The following is a 20,692-nucleotide window of genomic DNA, read 5'->3' on the forward strand; positions in this document are numbered from 1 at the left end:
TTGTTCTTAGGATTAGTTTTGATGCTCAATCACTTGTGTAGAAGATGTCAGTGGTCCTACATTTTCATCCTGCAAGTTCATACATAAACTGTCTTAAGATACATCATTTTCTAACCCTTTCCAGTCTGATAAGGATCATCAAACATTTTTCTGAAGATCATCAAACATTTTTCTGATGCACTTCCACAAATGTGTTGTGTATGTCAGAACTTCAAAGATTCTTGTACTGTAGCAGGACACATCTGTTGGACTGGTGCAGCCAGAACAATCTTGAGCTCAACGCTCTAAAGACAGTGGAGATGGTTGTGGACTTCAGGCAGAACCCAGCCCCACCTGCCCCCATCACCCTCTGTGACTCCACAATTGACACTGTGGAATCTTTCCGCTTCCTGGGAACCATCATCTCCCAGGATCTCAAGTGGGAGCCAAACATCAGCTCCCTCATCAAGAAAGCCCAGCAGAGGATGTTCTTCCTGCGGCAGCTGAAGAAATTCAACCTGCCAAAGACTATGATGGTGCACTTCTACACAGCCATCATTGAGTCCATCCTCACCTCCTCCATCACCATCTGGTACGCCGCTGCTACAGCCAAGGATAAGGGCAGGCTGCAGCGTGTCATTTGGTCTGCTGAGAAGGTGATTGGCTGCAGTTTACTGTCGCTCCAGGAACTGTACACCTCCAGGACCCTGAAGCGGGCAGGGAAGATTCTGGCTGATCCCTCCCACCCCGGTCACAGACTCTTTGAGACTCTCCCCTCTGGCAGGAGGCTGCGGTCCATCCGGACCAAAACCTCACGCCACAAGAACAGTTTTTTCCCATCTGCCACCAGCCTTGTTAACAAAGCCCGGAAATCACCCTGACACTCTTCCCCCCCCCCCCCTTTTTTTTTTTTTTTGCTGACAGGACACTTGTAAACTGTAACTCGATGCATTACATTAACGCTCAGCTTGGACTCCTGCTTTACTTGCACAATGATCATCTGCACTGTTGTATTGCTCTTGCATCTTATACTGCTCTATATTTACTCTCACTCACTTAAAACTGTGCACATATATTTATATTATATTGTAGATATGTTTATACTGTTTAATTTGTATTGTATTGCTTTGACTGAAGACACCTGACTTGCATGGCATGTATGTCTAGGATTTTTGCTCTGCTGGAAGGTGAGACTGTGACCGGTTTTCCTCCCCCTGATGAAGAATTGCTACAGCTTGCTGACACCATTATGTTTCATATGCCATCGGTGTGATGGAGGAGATTCCCATTGTTTGTTTTCTGCCACACAGAGAAATTTGCATGTAGGGCAAAAAGTTTAATTTTAGACTTTGCATTTTAGATTTTTCTAGAGCAACAGAACCTTCTTAAAGGTTCATGAGTTTAAAGTATATAGGCAAACAGACTGTATTTCATTCAGCTTTAAGTCAGATAAAAAAACCTCCTTAAGGAGATGTTCCATGTTTGATTTATCTTCCTTATGCAATCAAAGTTGAAAACATAGGTAGCATCTTAAAAGGTACTTTTTTATGCATTAGCTCTATAATTTCTAGATTCTTGGGGCTGAACACAGCCAGGATTTAAATTATTACACATCAGCTTTGTGGTGGCCGCCCAACTTGATTTGAAACCTTCATGCAGAAAAAAAAGAGGACAAACTATTGACCATGAAGATGGAGAAGATAAGTCAGGAGTGCCACCATGCCGCAGAGGAGACAGAATGATCTGTCTCTCACCGCTGCTTGACCAATAATCAGGATATTTGTCTGTCTACTAGACACCCAGCATGTGGTATGACCAGGCCAAACACATTGATCCAAGTAAGCATTTCCTGTGAACAGCGACAGCTACCCACCGACACATACACTCACACAAACACGCCTCTTTATTTATCTGCACTATGATCTTAGGTCTTCTCTGAGTGGAGACCCCACTGTTCTAAAGCATTTCACCCTCTCCAGACGTTAGTAAAATGTAAACTGTGAAGAGCTCTCCTAATGGAAATGTCTAATTGTAATCATGTGTATTTTGAAAACACAACCGGGTAAAACATAGGACTAGAAATAGTTTTTTTTAAAGGTAAAACAATATAGGAGAAGCTCAAGACAAAACAACACAAATTGAACACAGAAATAAGCCAGACATCATGCTATCAATTAATGTTTTTCTAGGAATGTTGCACATGAAAAAAAAAACACATTGTTAGTGTAATTATGTTGAAGTTGATGCCTCTTGTTCATGACTAAATTAAAACTTAAATTAAATGTTATTCTTAAATTTGCCTTCAAGATCTGTATTTGCACATCTGTTCTTTTATGCAGTGTTTTTATGTTTATGACATATTAAGCTCTCTTTTAAGCACTTTGGATTCCCTTGTGTGTAAAAGGTGCAACATAAATAAACTTGCCTTCTCTTGCCTAAAACATCGTGGTATATTTTAGTGCAAACAGAAACACCAGGTTTTCATTTTCATATATTTTAACTGCTTTTCTCTAGGTCCCTTCACAACCTAACCTAAAGTATGTGGTTTACAAAAAACATTATTCAACCCCTTTTTTGCCTTGCTTACATAACAGATCTGTTGTGATACCTCTGAGTGCCATTTCATATCCTCTCTGTATCCAACCCAGTTCTTTAGACAAAATGAGGAACCACCAACACATGCAATGATCTGGGTTAGAGCCAACAGCCTGCCAGTCTGAGAGACCTTTCAGCAAAGACAACACTTTTTTGGGCTGAGGTTTCCCATCATCCAAACCAAGAAACTAAAGACATGGAACCATAGACATTTCAAAAGACCAACAACCAACTTAGACAACAGCCCAATTTAGCAACGGGCCGTTCTGGTGTTGAAAACAGATGGGTTGAAGTAGGTTGAAACCAAGTTCATTTTCTAGTTTTCTTTCCCCTCCTAGATTAAGGTGAGGATTAGACTTTTTAATGTTCATTTTCAAGCCATAAAAACTCTTTGATTAGCCTGTACATATATTTGTGAAGAACAATTAGTGGTGTTTATCTTTATTATTGGTAATTTAGTTTGTTTATTTTTCATTTTTCTTTATGCTTAACTAATCATTAGTGGATATTTATTAGCTCATTAATTATTAAAAAAAAACTAAAAATGATGACTAGTCCCTTTTATTCTCTTATAATCATCGAAGTATTAGTTCAATCCTGTAAGACTCACAAATGGAAAACACAAAGAAAGGCTATGAGAAGTTCATTCATTCATTCATTTTCTACCTCTTATTCCATAGTGGGTCGCGGGGAAGCTGGTGCCTATCTCCAGCAGTCTATGGGCGAGAGGCGGGGTACACCCTGGACAGGTCACCAGTCCATCGCAGGGCGCTATGAGAAGTTTATTTTTACATACATTTCTTTGGCGCTCAGACTCCGGGGGAAGACCTGAACGCTGCAAATGATGAGGGCTTGAATGAGCATTTTAGGATTAAATTAGAGATGTCTTCCCCTCGGGATCCAACTGGTGGTGGAGTGGAGGCCTGAAGGATCGGGTTGTTGTGAGTCCAGAAGGAGGAGATGGGGAGGAGGTGGGTCAAAGCTCAGCGGAAGAGTGAGAGAATCTTGCCGATGAGGATCTTTAAAACGAAACTTTGGAGATGATTGGCTGAAGAGAAGGTGCGGACTTAACGCTGATTGAATGGGTGGAGACCCATGGAGGAGCCATTGGACCGGCTGAGGTAGGAGGGAGTCTTCCGGATTTAATTTTCGTCAAAACTTAATTTTTACTCTTGATCTGAAATCAATCTTAATCCTGAAAGCATACAGAAATCTTCTTGCCTCTTTTATTTGTAATAAAGACTGCTGAATGTAGGCCAGGAATTAATTTTTCTGATTGATTTTGAGATTACAAGAACTATTGATTTCTTAATATTAATAAAGTTTAATCATACTGCAATAGTAATAACCTGTTAAGCCCTAAGAGGTTTTAGAGCAATTTCCGCCTGAAATTACATACCTTAAATAAATCACGTATAGCTCCACAACTACAAGGACTACATGCATACATTTGGTACCTGTGTAAAAGTAACACCTAAATGAATATATTTCCAGTGGAACCACAGTTGCAACTGTTATTATGTCTGATTTATTCATGATTAAACACAGATTATTTTCTATTTTTTGGCCCTCGCCTTAATTTTTTTCTAAATAAACATTGTAAAACACCATGGAAATGCTTTGGAAATCCTAGGAGAGGAGGTTGTATTCATCAACATCTTGGCTATAACTGCAGCAAATTTGGACTGAATCAGTTGAAGCATTTATGTTCCACAAAGGTTTTAGTGGGCAATGTGGCAGGTGGAGCTGGGATTTCAGCACAATTTAGCCAAATGTGCCAAAACTGTGCCAAATGTGTTTTTAACCTCATAAAAGGGAATCTGGTCAAATAAAATTACTGATTATCATTGTAGGAGTCATTCTGCATATGACATAGCCTTTGGGAATGACATTTACCCTGTGTATCATCAAATGTATCATTGTGCACAGCATAATATCAATATAATGAATAAAAACAAGTTGAATTGTATAGTTTCATCTCCAAACAACGGGATTTTATTGAAAACAAGAATTTTCAATGGAAAACAATGTCAACAAATGTGCAAAAAGCAGTTATGTGTAAAAAACTGTGCAAACAAATGTTGAAAACCCTAATCCTAACACTGTAATGATACATCAGGCTTATTTTGTAACTACAATGGTGAGCAGAATAGACGTCTCACCTCAAAGAAGAAGATAAAGGCTCAAGCGAAGTGGTGGGAGGCTGGGTCCATTGAGTTTCAGATGGTCCTGCTTGCTCCTGGCTGTAAAAATACAGAAATAGGGTCGTTCTTTTTCTGATTACAAGATAATAAATTATTTATTATTGTACAGCAAACATAACTAAACAACGTAAAAAAACAAAAACAAGTCTGTATTGCTGTAACAGTAAAGTGGTATTGGTAAAGTATCAATGATGTAACAGCTTCATAACATTCCTTGAACCAATACCACATACAGGTAAATGTTTTCAATTTGTTCTGCACGCGGGGATGGGGAGGTAGTTTTTTGCAAAGTTTTGCAATTACAGGATAATAAATTGTCTCAGAATTTATTATTTTGTAATAAGTTATTATTTATTATAAAGTAACAGTATAACTTACTCGTGAACTGGGTCCATAAGAAAAGATTCCTCTTCTTCCTCCTCTTCAGAAATCTCGCTGCTGTCCGATGATTCTTCTATTTCAACATCACTGTTGTTCCACAGTTGTTCTAAGGCTTCAAAAATGGTCATTTTCCTCTTATGTGCCATTAAAAATATTGGCGTTCAAGGGAAAAAAATCACCACCGAAAGATATGTCAAAAACAACTCGCCAAGCGTTGTCTGGAGCCGTGCGTAAAACATACTGTTATGGGAAGAAACGTGTGCCATCAGAAACTGAATTTGAATTGCTCTGACTGAATTTGTTTTTTTATCATTTGAAATTAAATGCATTGGATTGAAAATGAATTTCACTAAACTGAAACTGAATTTGTTTGAAACTGAATTCTTTGGCTTTTAAAATGTATTTTGTTGTATTAAAAATTCAGTTTGACTACTTTCCCTTTCAAGTCTGAAATTCAATTTCAGTTCCAAAATTCAGTTTTTTGTGTCACACATCCGGGTCCTAGAGGATAGCCACAGATTAATCAAACACAGATTCATCGATATACGTTTCACATCAGTTTAAACTTCCTTTACGGCATGTTGGGCTGGAGCAGTGCAGCATTTATGAGCTTGGCGGATGTCAATCACCAAGTCAAATAAGCATCTACAAGAAGCGTCATGTAAACAAATGATGGTCAAACAGTAACACTTATGCTACCTGTAGCTATTAGCTAAACATGCCAGATTAGCATAGTGTGCCGCCGGTGTGACGTCGGTCTACGTTTCTCTTGCCCTTACCTCAGCGTAACTTCTGTTGCCTAGCAACAGTGCTAGCATGAAGCGCAGAGCTGTGAAGCCGAACAAATGGAGCCTGAAGGTTAATAACACTGTCTCTACTTTAAATGACTACATGGGTTTTATTTACCCTTTTACATATTGCTGATGGCTTATAATGCTGTTTTGTTTTAAAATGTTATTGTTTTATGATCTTGTTCATTATTCAGCCATTTAAAATGTTGAAATTGTTTTTGTCTTCATAGATATAAAAATCTAACGCTAGATAAAATACATTGATGACAAATACCATTTGTTTAATTTATTTGTAAAGCTTTCAACAACTGAAACACTAACATATTAACTTTAGTAGCAAAGTTTAAATCAGTTTATTTGCAGAGCATAATAATTATTGTTATTGTAAATAAACCAAACATTAATATTAGATTTCATCAAACTGAATTATATCTGTTTAACTTCCACCCATTGGGGAAACCCAGTGGGATTTTGAAAACAATGTGCCGGGAGTCAGCTGTTCTCTCGGGGTTTAGCGCACCTCAACCACCCGGTCAGCTGATAGCTGGCGAGGCAAGCCGGCTGCTGGGGCAGCGGATGAACACATTTGTGCAATTAAGCGATATCTTGATAAACTGATCAGATATTTTAGGTTTACACAACTACATTCTTGTCTAAAAACATTGTAAAAGTTCAGTTGTTTCACAGAAAGCGCAATATATCCAATTTTATTCACAACTTTTCTCTGTCCTCAAGCCTTTGTTCTTCCGTAGAACAATCTACTCCAACCCGCAATGTATCGTGGTATAGGGTGGGACACGGAGGATACACCGGACCCATCCTTCAAATCTGGGGAAAAGAAGGATGCATTTGTTGGAACCTTGGAGGTTGGACAGCTTTAAATAGCATCTTCTGTTTTTAAACTGCTGCAAAACCGAACGTATTGGTCAAAAACTACGTTGGCGACTCGTTTTAGAAACATTAAAGACTCATCTTCATCAAGGGGTTTAAAAAAAAAAAAATTGGCATTTGACCTACTTTTAGAGACGGCGAAAGATGAACGTCACTGTTTTCGGCCCGCCGGTGGGCCGGCCTGGCTTAACAGGTTAAACAGTAAACTTAACCAAGTAAAAATTAGAGGTGGCCTGTAATTTTTACTGCTCTTAAGAAATTCTTCCCAAAGTTTGCAAAGCAAGAATCCATGATGGCACAGATGTTATCATAAAACCAGCAGAAGGAAGCTTCTTTTCAAAACTTTGAAGCTAACTGACCAAACAGGCATCATGTCCATCAAACTGGAGAATTGTTTTCCAGACAAATTAGATCAAGACATACTGATCAACTACCAGCTGTACAGTTTTGTGTCAACACTCAACCAGCGAAAAAATAAGGGAAAGGGACATGATTAGAAAGTTCTCTGAATATTGGGCAGGTATTCCTGGCCTTGTATTGCACAGACCATTTAACAGTTCTATGCACAAACAAAGAGATCATTTATGTGCTCGACTGAAAACCATGTTGTGCCAAAGAGGACTGCACCCCTCACCTTTAGCATGCCTGCTTCGAAAAGAGAGACCAGAACGTTTCAAAAGAGCAACAACCAACTTAAAACCTCCAACACTATACCTGCATGAGTGGTTTACTATCACCACTCAGTCAGGGAAAATGTGTTTGCATGCAGAAGCACTATTATCTTTCCAGCATAAATAAAAAAAAACATGTCTGCATTAAACAAAATATATTTAGAGATTAATTTAACTAGCACTCTTACGCAAGGACACAAGAAAGGCTTACCTACACATGCTTTTGGCAAAGTCAACTAATTGGCTCCAACATTAACTAAATAAACTACAAGTGCAGCTTACTTTGAAACATTGAGTGGGTTAGATTACATTTAAATGCTTGTTAATATGATCATCCTCTTGTTGTGTCTGAGCCCTGGAGCAGCAAACTGGTGCCAGTTTCACATCTCGGCAATTTCACATCTTGGCAGACAGGAAAAAGAACAATCCAATTTCAGAAGTACAGAGGGTGTGGGATTCCACCTGAAACACAGACAGGCCTGCAAACGGTCAACTTGTATGTATTGGATACAGCAGAATGTCTTGGCACAAGAATGACTGGAGGACATATACAGAGGTCAACTTTAGGTCACAATACTTTTAAGCCCAAAAGATGTGTTTTATTGAGGAACTTAAAACAGCTCAGTCTCTGAATATACCTTTTTTGTCCAGATGAAGAAAAATTATAGTTGAAATCTATTATACAATAAATTCTTATTTAAAGTTGCAAACAACTGGTAAATTCCCAGTTTCTGAAGACATTTTTTCACCTTGATTTATACAAATAAATCTTTTGAGGCACAAAGCCCTTTTTCAAGAGCAACCTGTTTTAAATAGACATACAAGACAATATGTTAAAACAGACAATACTTTGTACATTTATTGCAACAAAATAAAATAAATATAAAACTGCAAAAAACTGCAATTCACCTAAACCCGTGTAAAAAGACCATTCTTGAAAAAAGAATGAAATATTTCCAAGAGATGCCCAGATATATTTTACCATAAAATGTCTTGGGTCGAATTCATAATAAACTGCAATTGGATCCCTCTGTGATTGCTAATGTGTATATGTTATTTTCACAATTTGTTTTTATTATTGTACATTGATAAGTACAACATGCTAAATATTCATTAATATGATTACCCACCCTATGACTATGTGAAAAGGCAGAATTATTTTGTTTTAATTTAGTTTACTTTAGTTCTATAAAGCCAGTTCTCAACAACTGTTACCTCAAGGCACTTAACAAACGCGTCCAACAAAATACAATCAAATAGGTCCAATTCATACCTATACAATACAACCTTATACAATGCTATGGACCGGCTCAGAGTCAGTTAAATGCAATTTCATCCATTTTGATCATAACCATACTACAATGCGGTCAAATTCAGTTGATCATATAATGTAAATTGGTATAAAGTTATATATCTATCTATCAAAGGAAGCCAGTCAGTTGCATCAGTTGGGTCAATGTCAATTCAAAGGGGAAATTTCCCCAGGTCATTTCCTGCAATCCCTCCTCCCAAAGAAGCATGTGGCACCAGAGAAAAATTGCTCCCTGTCAACAACAATAAATGTGCAGCAGAACCTGACTTATTGTAGGCCGATGCAATAGACTGATTGAGAAGACAGAAAACAGAAACGGAAAACACAAAAATGTTCATCCATTAGTATTCCATTATTATAGCAAATAGAGCTGCACAATATATTGAATCAAGAACCCCTCATGACGACTACTAAATCAAGGCACAAGACGTCGCCCGGTACGGCGGAGCCAGGGTCCCACCCTGGAGCCAGGCCTGGGGCTCATCGGAGAACGCCTGGTGGCTGGGTTGCTCCTCGCGGGACCCGGCCGGACCAAGCAAGAACGAGAAACATCCCCCAGTGGGCCCACCACATGCAGGGGGAACCATGAGGGACTGGTGCAAAGAGGATTGGGCGGCGGACGAAGGTGGAGACCTCGGCAGCCCGATTCCCCCCGAGGGCTTAGGCTGGCTCTAGGGACGTGGAATGTCAACTCGCTGGGGGGAAGGAGCCTGGGCTTGTGCGGGAGGTCGAGAGATATTGACTAGAAATAGTTGGGCACACCTCCACGCACAGCGTGGGCTCTGGAGCCCATGTCCTCGAGAGGGGCTGGACTCTCTTCTACTCTGGAGTGGCCCACGGGGAGAGGCGGCGGGCTGGGGTGGGTTTGCTTGTTGCCCCCCAGCTCAGCCGTCTCATGTTGAGGTTTATCCCAGTGGATGAGAGGGTCGCATCCCTGTGGCTTCGGGTTGGGGACAGGTCTCTGACTGTCGTTTCGGCCTACGGGCAGAGCGGTGGTGCGGAGTACCCGGACTTGTTGGCGTCCCTGTCAGGGGTGCTGGATAGTGCCCCACCCGGGGACTCCATTATTCTGCTGGGGGACTTCAACGCCCACGGGGGAAACGACAGTGACACCTGGAGAGGCGTGATCGGGAGGAATGGCCTCCTCGATCTGAATCCGAGCGGTGTTTTGTTATTGGACTTCTGTGCTAGTCACGGATTGTCCATAATGAACACCATGTTCATAAGGGTAACATAAGGGTGTCCATCAGTGCACTTGGCACCAGGACACCCTAGGCAGGAGGTCAATGATCGACTTTGTTGTCATATCATCAGACTTTCAGCCGTATGTTTTGGATACTCGGGTGAAGAGAGGGGCTTAGCTGTCCACTGATCACCACCTGGTGGTGAGTTGGATCCGTTGGAGAAGGAGAAAGCCGGACAAACTTGGCAGGCCCAAGCGCATAGTGAGGGTCTGCTGGGAATTTCTGGCAGAGCCCTTGGCCAGGGATGTATTCAACTCTCACCTCCGGGAGAGCTTTGACCAGATTCCGAGGGATGTTGGAGACATAGAGTCTGAGTGGACCATGTTCTCCGCATCTATTGTCGATGCTGCTGCCCGTAGCTGTGGCTGTAAGGTCTGCGAACCCGGTGGTGGACACCAGCAGTAAGGGCCGCTGTCAAGCTGAAGAAAGAGTCCTATCGGCTGTGGTTGGCTTGTGGGACTCCTGAGGCGGCTGACGAGTACCTTGAAGCCAAGCGTGCCATGGCCCAGGCAGTGGCAAAAACTCGGGCCTGGGAGGAGTTCGGTGAGGCCATGGAGAAGGACTACCGGTTGGCCTCAAAGCCATTCTGGCAAACCGTCCGGGGCCTCAGGAGGGGGAAGCAGTGGTTCGCCAACACTGTTTACAGTATGGATGGGAGGCTGCTGACCTCGACTGGGGACATTATCAGGCAGTGGAAGGAGTACTTTGAGGATCTCCTCAATCCTGCCATCACGCATTCCCTGGTGGAAACAGAGGCTGGGGACTCGGGGTTGGACTTTTTCATCACCCAGGCTGAAGTCACCGAGGTGGTTAAAAAGCTCCGCTGTGGCAGGGCTTTGGGGGTGGATGAGATCTGCCCTGAGTACCTCAAATCTCTGGATGTTGTGGGGGTGTCAGGGTTGACATGCCTCTTCAACATTACGTGGCGGTCGGGGACAGTGCCTCTGGACTGGCAGACTGGGGTGGTGGTCCCCCTTCATAAGAAGGGTGACCGGAGGGTGTGTTCCAACTACAGGTGGATCACACTCCTTAGCCTCCCTGGTAAGGCCTACACCAGGGTATTGGAGAGGAGAGAACAGCCGATAGCTGAACCTCGGCTTCAGGAGGAGCAGTGTGGTTTTCGTATCGGCAGTGGAACACTGGACCAGCTCTATACCCTCTACAGGGTACTCAAGGGTTCATGGGAGTTTGCCCAACTGGTGATGGAGCCCTTTGGGGGGGCTCCATCAGTATGGAATCAGGGGCCCTTTACTAGGGGCCATCCGGTCTCTGTACAAGAGGAGCACGAGTTTGGTTCGCATTGCCGGCACTAAGTCGGACCTGTTCCTGGTGCATGTTGGACTCCGGCAGGTCTGCCCTTTGTCACCGGTCCTGTTCATAACTTTTATGGACAGTATTTCTAGGCGCAACCAAGAGCCGGAGGGGGTCTTGTTTGGTGACCAGAGAATTTCGTCTCTTCTTTTTGCAGATGACGTGGTCCTGCGGGCGCTGTGCCAGTCCGTTGTGGTGAAGAGAGAGCTGAGCCGAAAAGCGAAGCTCTCGATTTACTGGTCAGTCTACGTTCCTACCCTCACCTATGGCCATGAACTTTGGGTCATGACTGAAAGAACGAGATCCCGGATACAAGCGGCTGAAATGAGCTTCCTCCGTAGGGTGGCTGGGCACTCCCTTAGAGATAGGGTGAGGAGCTCGGCCATCCGGGAGGGGCTCGGAGAAGAGTCGCTGCTCCTCCACATTAAGAGGAGCCAGTTGGGGTGGCTCGGGCATCTATATCGGATGCCTCCTGGACGCCTTCCTCGGGAAGTGTTTCAGGCATGTCCCACAGGGAGGAGGCCCAGGGGACGGCTCAGGACACGCTGGAGGGACTATGTCTCTCGGCTGGCCTGGGAATGCCTCGGGCTCCCCCCGGAGGAGCTGGAGGAGGTGTGTGGGGAGAGGGACGTCTTGGTGTATCTGCTGAGTATGCTGCCCCCGCGGCCCGGTCCCGGATAAAGCAGAAGACGACGAGTACGAGTATGAGTACGAATATATTGAATCACCAACATCATGGCAATGTAAATTTAGTGTATAGGATCTGTTTACTTGCATCCCCCTTCTACTGAGCAGTTTTATTGCATGTTGGTAGGTTGAAAAATATAATTCAATCCAACTCTCTGCTATTCATCTGCCTGATTTATGATACAAGTTACTGTTTACCCTTGGTTAGTGGGACAGTAGCAGATTATGCAGTGGCTAAACAATTAATAATATCACAAAATGATATTCAAAAAGCAAAAATTCCAGATTTGGTTTTGGCAGATTAGTGCGGCATGTCCACCTGGAGAGATTATAAATCTATGTTGTAATGCGAAGGATTGTGAAGCAGAAAAGACACGCAGCATTACATTTGTCAGGTGACCATAATCAATCAAAAATGTGAGCCAGGTGACGTTTTGCACAGAAAATATTTAAAGAAGGAATTTCGATTTACAAAATCCACATCAGTTCTAATCAATTAAATTAATCACACCTCGAGATTGCCATCACTTTGTCAACGTTATACCTAGATTCTCTGCTCAATAAAATAAACAGTAGAGAATGACAGACTGCTTGGGATAAAAAAGAGCACCTGAAATAAAAAAAGGATGAAAAAAGAAAATATATCCTAATCTTGTGTGCTAATGTCTCTCTGTCACTTAAGTGTGCCTGGTAAGGCCACATGCTACAATTTATCCTTCCACCCTGCAACAGGCAACCTTCCACCCTTTGGCCATGTACATTCTCCCTGGGCTCCCTCCATTAAATAAATTGTGCTGTAATAATCTCTTGGCTCTTAATATTGGTAGATGAGCACAGCCTATTTTGATTACCCCACTTTCAGACCCAGCCAGAACCATCTGTAATCCCCATGTTTTGCCCTCGCTACATTAAAGAAGGAATTATTTAATGGAGATGGAAAAGGAAAGGGTGCTATTCATCCTACGCAGCTCCAAACTGCCTTTTTTTTCCCTTCCAATGTAAATTAGCATTGCATGACAAGAAAATATGGTTCATGCTAATACTTTCCACTTTAAACTTTTCAATGAGCTCATGCTAACCTTTGCCTACTTCACCTTTGGTCTTGCCTCGATCAAAAACAAGTAGAGAAATTCATTGTTGTTACAGAGTATGGTGCTCTGTCAATGAAAGCATGTTCCCCCTGCAAACCAAACAAATCAATACCCAGAAACACTCTCGAATCAACTGTAATCAACCTGACTGAAACAGAGGACACTGATCACATTTTGTTCACAAGCATATTACACACACAAACACACATACACACAAAAAACATTCTGGTACAGTAATTACTGTATCATTGTAGCCTTAAGTGGTTGTACATACAAGATATGGGTGCAAAATATATATTATTGAAGGCTACGGCAGTAATATTACTAATGTCTCAGAGAACACAAGGACTGCCTTTAAAGAAATGACAATGACTCAGTATTTAATAAAGGGATGACAAATACAACTAATGAATGGAAAAAATCCCTGTTTTTTATATAACAGTTTAATTTTATAGTTCTAAAATTAGAGATGTACAGAGAAATTGGTTCATGACCAGAATCGCATGATTTTATGCACTGATCCATGAACAAATTGTCACAAACTAAAAGTCTGATCTTTGTTCCGATTAGAAAACATGCCATACATAAGTGAACCAAGTCGCACAGACAACACTTCTCGGAGTAGAGATTGTGACTGAATAAAGGATACTAAGTTATACAACACACTCTGCAAAAACAGAGAAATATGTTCTCTCCCAGGGCTGCGAGAACAAAATTACATCATTCTGTTCTTGCAGCCTTGATTTGGAAGTTCTTGTTGCCTGTTCTTGTTATATCCTCAGGGAAGAATTTATTTATTGTATCATGTCCAACAAATGTTGTGTGATTGGTCAAAAATGTGGGCGTGGTTACCACACTGACAAATGCTGCAGTGTTTGGGATATATGACAACTTCCCAGGAGTTCTGTACTTAAGTTATTGTGTTGTATTAAATATTTTGGTCAGTAGGGAAGCTGTTGTTATTGCCACCTCCAATAAAATAACATATTTCTCTGTTCTAGTGGAGAATGTCCAGCCCTTTACAGTTAAGCCCAAACACATTTTGAGTATTCAGTGAGATGTTTAGAACAGAAGACAGACAAAGCACAAAAGCTGGAAGAAGCTTCTTGAAAGGAAAATGGATTTTCTAAAGAGACATGTCAGCTGCTCCTTTGGCCTGCTACTTCTAATCAGGCTGAGACTTCAGCAGCTAACAGGAAGCTAAGAGTATTACACCAGAGTTGCTTTGTTTGCTTTGAACATGCAGGATTTGGTGTTTTTGGAATCTCACACTTAAAGTAAGAGGTACTCAACAAGGAAAATGCATTTACCAGTTCTAAACATGCTAATCGAAAATATAAGATGCTAAAGACAGTTTAAAATTTCAACTCTGTTATCATGTAATGAAATTGTGTTTAACTGCAGGGCTGTATAACAGACAACTCTTTACAAAAGAAAGTCTCCTTAAGGCTCTTGTGTAGTTACAATAAATTAGTAAATGATTAAACATTCTAACACTGCTGTTTTCTCATATGTTAAATTGGATGCCGCTTTATACTTAAATGATCATTAAAAAAAAGGTTTGCTAAAAGAAAAATGTATGAAAAGTTGGTCTGTCTTTTGAAGAAGTGAAGGAGATACTGCAATTCTATTTACTATATATATATATATATGTATATATATACATATACACATATATATTGCTATGCTATAACCTAGAGGATTTGATCTTGCAGATCATCTGTGATTCAGAGAGAAGGCTCTCTATCTTTGGGATGTTTTTGAGAAATAATTATTTTATTTTATTATTAATAATTTCACCGTCAAGACAGCTTAAGTTTTAGTTCGATCATAGAGCAGGGAAAAGTATTTGGTTATTTATAGTTCTGAAAGAGATATCAGACTTGCCTAAAATTGGAAACATGAGCTTAGAGTTTTGCAAACTGGCAATATCTCAATCTCTGTCTCGGTAAAACATCTCTATTTTAGCTTAATATATTGTTAGAAACAAATGTAAAATTGTATTTTTAGGAGAAATAACACTTTATAGTGAGAGGATGGAAGGGTTACTGCTGTGAAGGGATTAAACTGACTGACGGCTGGCAACAACATTAAGTATGATCGAGCCTTAACTGAAAAAAAACAACAAAAAACTAAAGTTCTGATGTGCAAAATCTTCACTTCAATCACTCTGGGGAAATTCAGGGGACTTTCTAACAGATGTGTCCTCTGGGCTATGTATCACAAGATAATTAAAAGGCTCTTCACGAATAGAGGGCTGCATCCTAATATTAGGCCTCATCGTTTGTCTAGAAACTCTACACAAAGCAGTTGCTCTGACATAACACACTCAAAAGGCTCTGTGCAAACAGGTAGGAAAATAACAATCACCTGCTATTCATCATGAAGATCTGTAGCCAGTCCTGTGTTTAAGGAGCCTCATTCCGCTCATCAAGCACTAAAATGATGATAGTAGCTGTAGTAGCATTAGTTTTATTATACTAGATTTACTTTTATCACACTTTTAATGTGCCTTTTTATGATAATGTTAAATATCATTATTATTATGATGATTATAATTACTATTATTTTTATTATCTGTCATTGTGGTAGTAATAATCATTTTCCCGTTGTCTAAATTGAGTCCCTCCACTTCCACTGATATGCCTTTTGTGGATGTATGCATACAAAAAACACTGAAACAGAGACAGTATAAATCTAAGAGCTCAAGGACATCTGCATTTATTTATAAGAGAAGCAAAGTGCAAAGGTACCAATTGCACTCGTGTAAAGTATTTCTCATGTAGCCCATTCAGCCAGTTTCTTCGTTCTTGTCTTAATTTTATTTCTCTGTTGTAAAAGTGATCCTCTGCTTAGTTGACCACATCTGCTCACAGTAAGCAGTTTGTTAGGATACCGAAAGAAGCAGTTCTGCTCTGAATCTGGAATCGAGGCTGTAGATTGGATTATGATGCCATGTTTAATCTGCTTTTTTGCCCCCTTGCAAGATATTGCTCCTCCCCTGCTTCTTAGCGTTATACAAAACTTGACAAGAGGAGATTTTGCTGATCTCTGCTTGCAGTGATGACTCTGTGATTCCTTTTGACACTCTAATTTGGGCTTATGGAGCCAGAACTTGGATGCAGACTTAGAAATACAACTTTCTCACTGAAACCTTTTCCCTATCAGGGTCTAATATAACCACTCTTATTTTTGGGAACTCTATTTGTAATTATCTTTTTGGCCTCTTTTTCTGACAGATTGGGATGAATGTAGCCAAGAAATACATTATTTTTCTTCATGCCTTCAATTCTGTCATTGTTATTTAATATATTGACAAAATTAACAAATTAATATTTTTTGGTCTTTTTATCATTCACTGTGTAAATTCTTACACCACATATATTGGCCGGTATATACCGCTGTCATTGTGCAAATGCATGATTTAAAAATATAATGATGAGTGACTAAAATAGTCAAAATACTAATTGTGGTGATAAACAGTATCCTCTCCAAACAAAGATGAGCCTGACCTTGTTTTTTTTTTAAAGTTTTCTCCTGCAGAGCATAACTAAGAAAGAAATCTAAACAAGCATCTGTTTCACTAAATGTGTCGCTGAACAATGTCCTCTTTTAGGCATGTTGCTCGAGGACACTTCAAATCCAAAACCCAGCGCCAAATCTCTGACCTTTCAGTACCAGGACAGTCTCCCCAAGCCCCAAATCACCCCTCCTCATGACATTTAACACAGAGAGCAAAGGAACAGATGGGGACATAGGAGACATAACCAGCTGGGAGGAGAGCAGGGAAATGGGATGTATGTCTTATTTCCCTGCAAGAATGTATGTTTTCTACTTCTTTGTTGCACTGGCATGTCCACACTTTGTTATGCATTTTTATATATTAATGTTAATCTCAAATGTGGTTGAGAGGCTGGAGCTTGTTTATCAGAGACAAACATAGTATGAACATGTTCAGATAGTTCATGTGAAACTGACTGAAGACTGGAATCATTCAAGAAAAGGGCCAACAATAAGTCTAGTTATAACTTCAAGTCTTAAGATTCGCTTAAAAGGCGTCTTTCTGCTGTAGCTCCATATCGGGAAAATGCTCTTGCATTTACCAACCACTTACTTACAGTGTCCTCCAAAATCTCATGCCCCTTAAACCTTTCTACATTTTGTCACGGAACAACCACAAACTTTAATGTGTTTTCTTCGGATTTTGTGAAATACACCAACACCAAATAAGGCCTTTTTGTGAAGTTGAAGGTAAATGGCACATGGTATTCAATTTAAAGAAATAATAAAAATCTGAAAACAGTGGTGTGCATTTATATTGAGCCCCTCTGAGTCAATACTTTGCAGAACTAACTTTGGCTGCAGCTTTTGAGGCGTGTCATATGGGGTATATCTACCAGCTTTGTACTATAAAGACTGAAATGTCTCCCAATTCTTCTTTGCAAAGTAGCTCAAGCTCAGTCAGACTGAATAGACAGCATCTGCAAACAGTTTCATGGCTTGCCAATGAGTCTCAATTGGATTTAGGTAGGCACGTCAAGTCGAAACATAACACATAAATACGCTTTATACTAAACCAATTCATTGTAGCTCTGGTTGTACTTTTAAGGTCACTGGGCAGCTGAATGGTGAATCTTTGTCCCAGACTCAAGTCTTTTGCTGCCTTCAGCAGGTTTTCTTCCTGGATTGCCCTGTTTTTAACTCCATCTGTCTTCCCATCCGCTATGAACAGCTTTCTTGTCCCTGCTGAAGAAATGCATCCCCACAGCATGGAGCTGCCAGCACCATGTTTAACTATAGGGATTGTTCATTCAGGGTTTTTGTTTTTTGTCACACATAGCATTTTGCATGTAGACCAAAAAGATAGAATTTTGTCCAATCTGACTAGAGCAGCCCTCTACACATGTTAGCTGTACCCTTTACATGTCTTGTGGTTAAGTGCAAAAAGTTTGGTTTAGGGGGCTGGTACCTATCTCCAGCAGTCATTAAGAGAAGGGATGGAGAAAACCCTGGACATGATTTTCACTCACTGATTCAATCACTCCTAAGGGCAATTTAGAGAGACAAAATAATATAACATACATGTTCTTGGACCAAAGGTTGTGGGGGCGAGAGTACCTGAAAAGAGCTTGAAAACTCCATGCAGAAACACCCAAGACCAGAATTCAAATGGGAACTTTCTTGCTGCAAAGCCACAGTGAACTATGGAGTTGTGCAGAACAACGTTGAACTCTATTTACTTAATAAGTGACTTTGACTCAGAAGGCAATTAGGATTGTAAAAGGGGGCGAAAATTGCACGCCATACTTTTTTTGTTTTTATTTGTAAAACATCTGAAAACCATGTGGTGGTGTCACATTCTTCTCTTCTACCCGGCTGTTTGTATTGCTTATGTTTGCCCATTGTACGAAAACACACTGGTTGTGCTTGTAACATGAGAAAAGTGAAAATTTCAGGGGGGTATGAATACTTTTGTAAGGCACTGTTACAGTCTGATCACATACTGTTCAAATAAAAGTAAAATCCTCCCCTTAGCGTTTTGGCTTTGGGTCACTAAGCAGTCACTAAACAGATTTAAGCAGAAAACACCTAGAGAGGTCAGATAAATGTATCTATGTTCTATTCTCAGAACAAGGTTATCTTGCCTTACTAACACACTCTCCTAGCCTATGATCAACTTACATTCCCTTTGAGGCTTTGCTTTTAATTTTTATAAGGTAGGAAACACACATTTGATAATAATTCTATAATTCTATAATTGCCAATTAATTAGATGGTCCTGTCGAATTACACATCAGCGTCACAGAAAGGGACAATATAACATGACATGAATTGTTATCACAATTTAGATTTTTGATAGCATCTTCATGATGTGTGTATAATTCCAATACCTTACATCCCAAGGGTGACGCAGTCTGTAAGGCAGTACAACTATAGTTATTTCTATTTGTCTTTTTATGAAATAATTAATTGCAAGATCCAATTGTTAACAACAAGGTTCATTATTTACATTATTAGCTTTTACAGACTCTAAACAGATTTATTTTAACCCACAATGTGCTTGATTTCAAGAACAACATTACAGTTTATCTCCAGAAAAAACCCAAATCATTTTAGGAAGCCTCTCCAACAAAATTACAACATTTATGTATGCGTCGGCATGTTGAAAAGGACGTATAATTTACCAAGTTGTACAAAATTCTAATACAATTCAGAAACCAAAGATTAGTCCATTAGGTGCTACTCATTTCCATACAGCCCAGAACAACAGAGATGAGGGTAATAACAAATCCAAGGACACTGAGCTAAAATCAACTGCCTAATTGTTAGAGGGCTTATTTATGTCTGTTTTAAAACAACTTTGAAAATGATTAGTTTTCAGCATGCAGATGGTGCAACCCTGAATTTAAGAATGAACGCGCTCCACCTGGACTGATGAATCACAGCAACCTGAAGAAAAGGGCAAAACAAACATCTGGGCCTGCGCAAGGCATCGACATTACAACCGTGCAGCCTCATTTCAAACCTTTGCAGAAGAGCGAACGAGGTTTCTGAAATTTACCTGAAATCACTGTATGGGTGAATTATCCAAAATCCGGCCGATTTGACTCGCTCTTGCTCTCGTTCGACCGCCTTCTCACTTCCAAACATCCTCAGGGAGAACTTGTTGACCCCAGGTTGAAGCATTGCTCCCAGCTGCCTGTGTATGAACCCGGCTTGATATAATCCAGCGTCGTCCGGTAGAATTTGATCAATGCCTTCCAACTTTATAAAACCCGCCTGCTGGTCTGGAGGGTCGGTTTGGGCGCCACCGCTGGCACCCAATACACCTTCACCCGGCTGCTCGTCGCCGATCGCCCCAGGGGGGCTCTCTTCGCTCGGGGTGACATCCCCTTCGGTGATGAGGCGTCTCGCCTCGGCCGAGTCAGAGTCATGCGCATGCCGACTGGTGATGGACGAGAGGCTGCCTCGAAATCTCCGGCAGTCCCCATTTGAGCTAGTCTTCAGTGGTCTCCCCATGTCCGTCTCCATGATCACGGACTCCCCACTTTTGGTCTCGCCGATGCCTTTGCAGCTTCCCCCAGAGGTCGGCGACGGCAAAGGCTTCATCCTGATACTCTTCCTCCGGGTGTCCTTGTCTGCGTCTTCTCCTTCCCCCATTGCTTTATGTCCAATGTGCTGTGGCAAACTATAGAGCCTTTTACGCATGGAGGAGTGCAGCCTGTCCATTATGACATTGAGACACAGGGGAGGAAATTAAATAAATCCAGGTTGTATTGTAACGAACACAGCCAGCATCCCCGCGCCCCGCATCAATTTGAGAGAGCGATTAGACTGGAGCTAATCTGAATCCCTGAAATCCCGCTACACATGACAAGAAAAGCCGTGACTCCCCTGAAACAGACGAGAGACACCCATTCCGATAATTAGACTACCTGACAGTTCGCGTATGTCCTCACGCACAGCCTGGGCGGTCCGCTTGGCCACTGCGTCCTCGATGTGCATCTTTGTGGCGCTCCGACATTGTGCGCAAA

At 41.1% G+C, this 20,692-nt stretch overlaps 1 protein-coding gene across 1 annotated transcript in view; it reads right to left on the reverse strand.

Moving 5' to 3' along the window:
* The window catches only part of hcn4 (hyperpolarization activated cyclic nucleotide-gated potassium channel 4), a 118,541-nt gene extending 98,154 nt beyond the window's left edge, over positions 1-20,387 (reverse strand). The window contains exon 1 of the mRNA XM_047362542.1: positions 19,720-20,387. Within this exon, the coding sequence (XP_047218498.1) occupies positions 19,720-20,387 (668 nt within the window). The remainder of the gene's footprint in view (positions 1-19,719) is intronic.
* Between the last annotated feature and the right edge of the window lie 305 nt (positions 20,388-20,692).

This window comes from Girardinichthys multiradiatus, chromosome 4, assembly GCF_021462225.1.
Source record: "Girardinichthys multiradiatus isolate DD_20200921_A chromosome 4, DD_fGirMul_XY1, whole genome shotgun sequence".
Classification (NCBI taxonomy): domain Eukaryota; kingdom Metazoa; phylum Chordata; class Actinopteri; order Cyprinodontiformes; family Goodeidae; genus Girardinichthys; species Girardinichthys multiradiatus.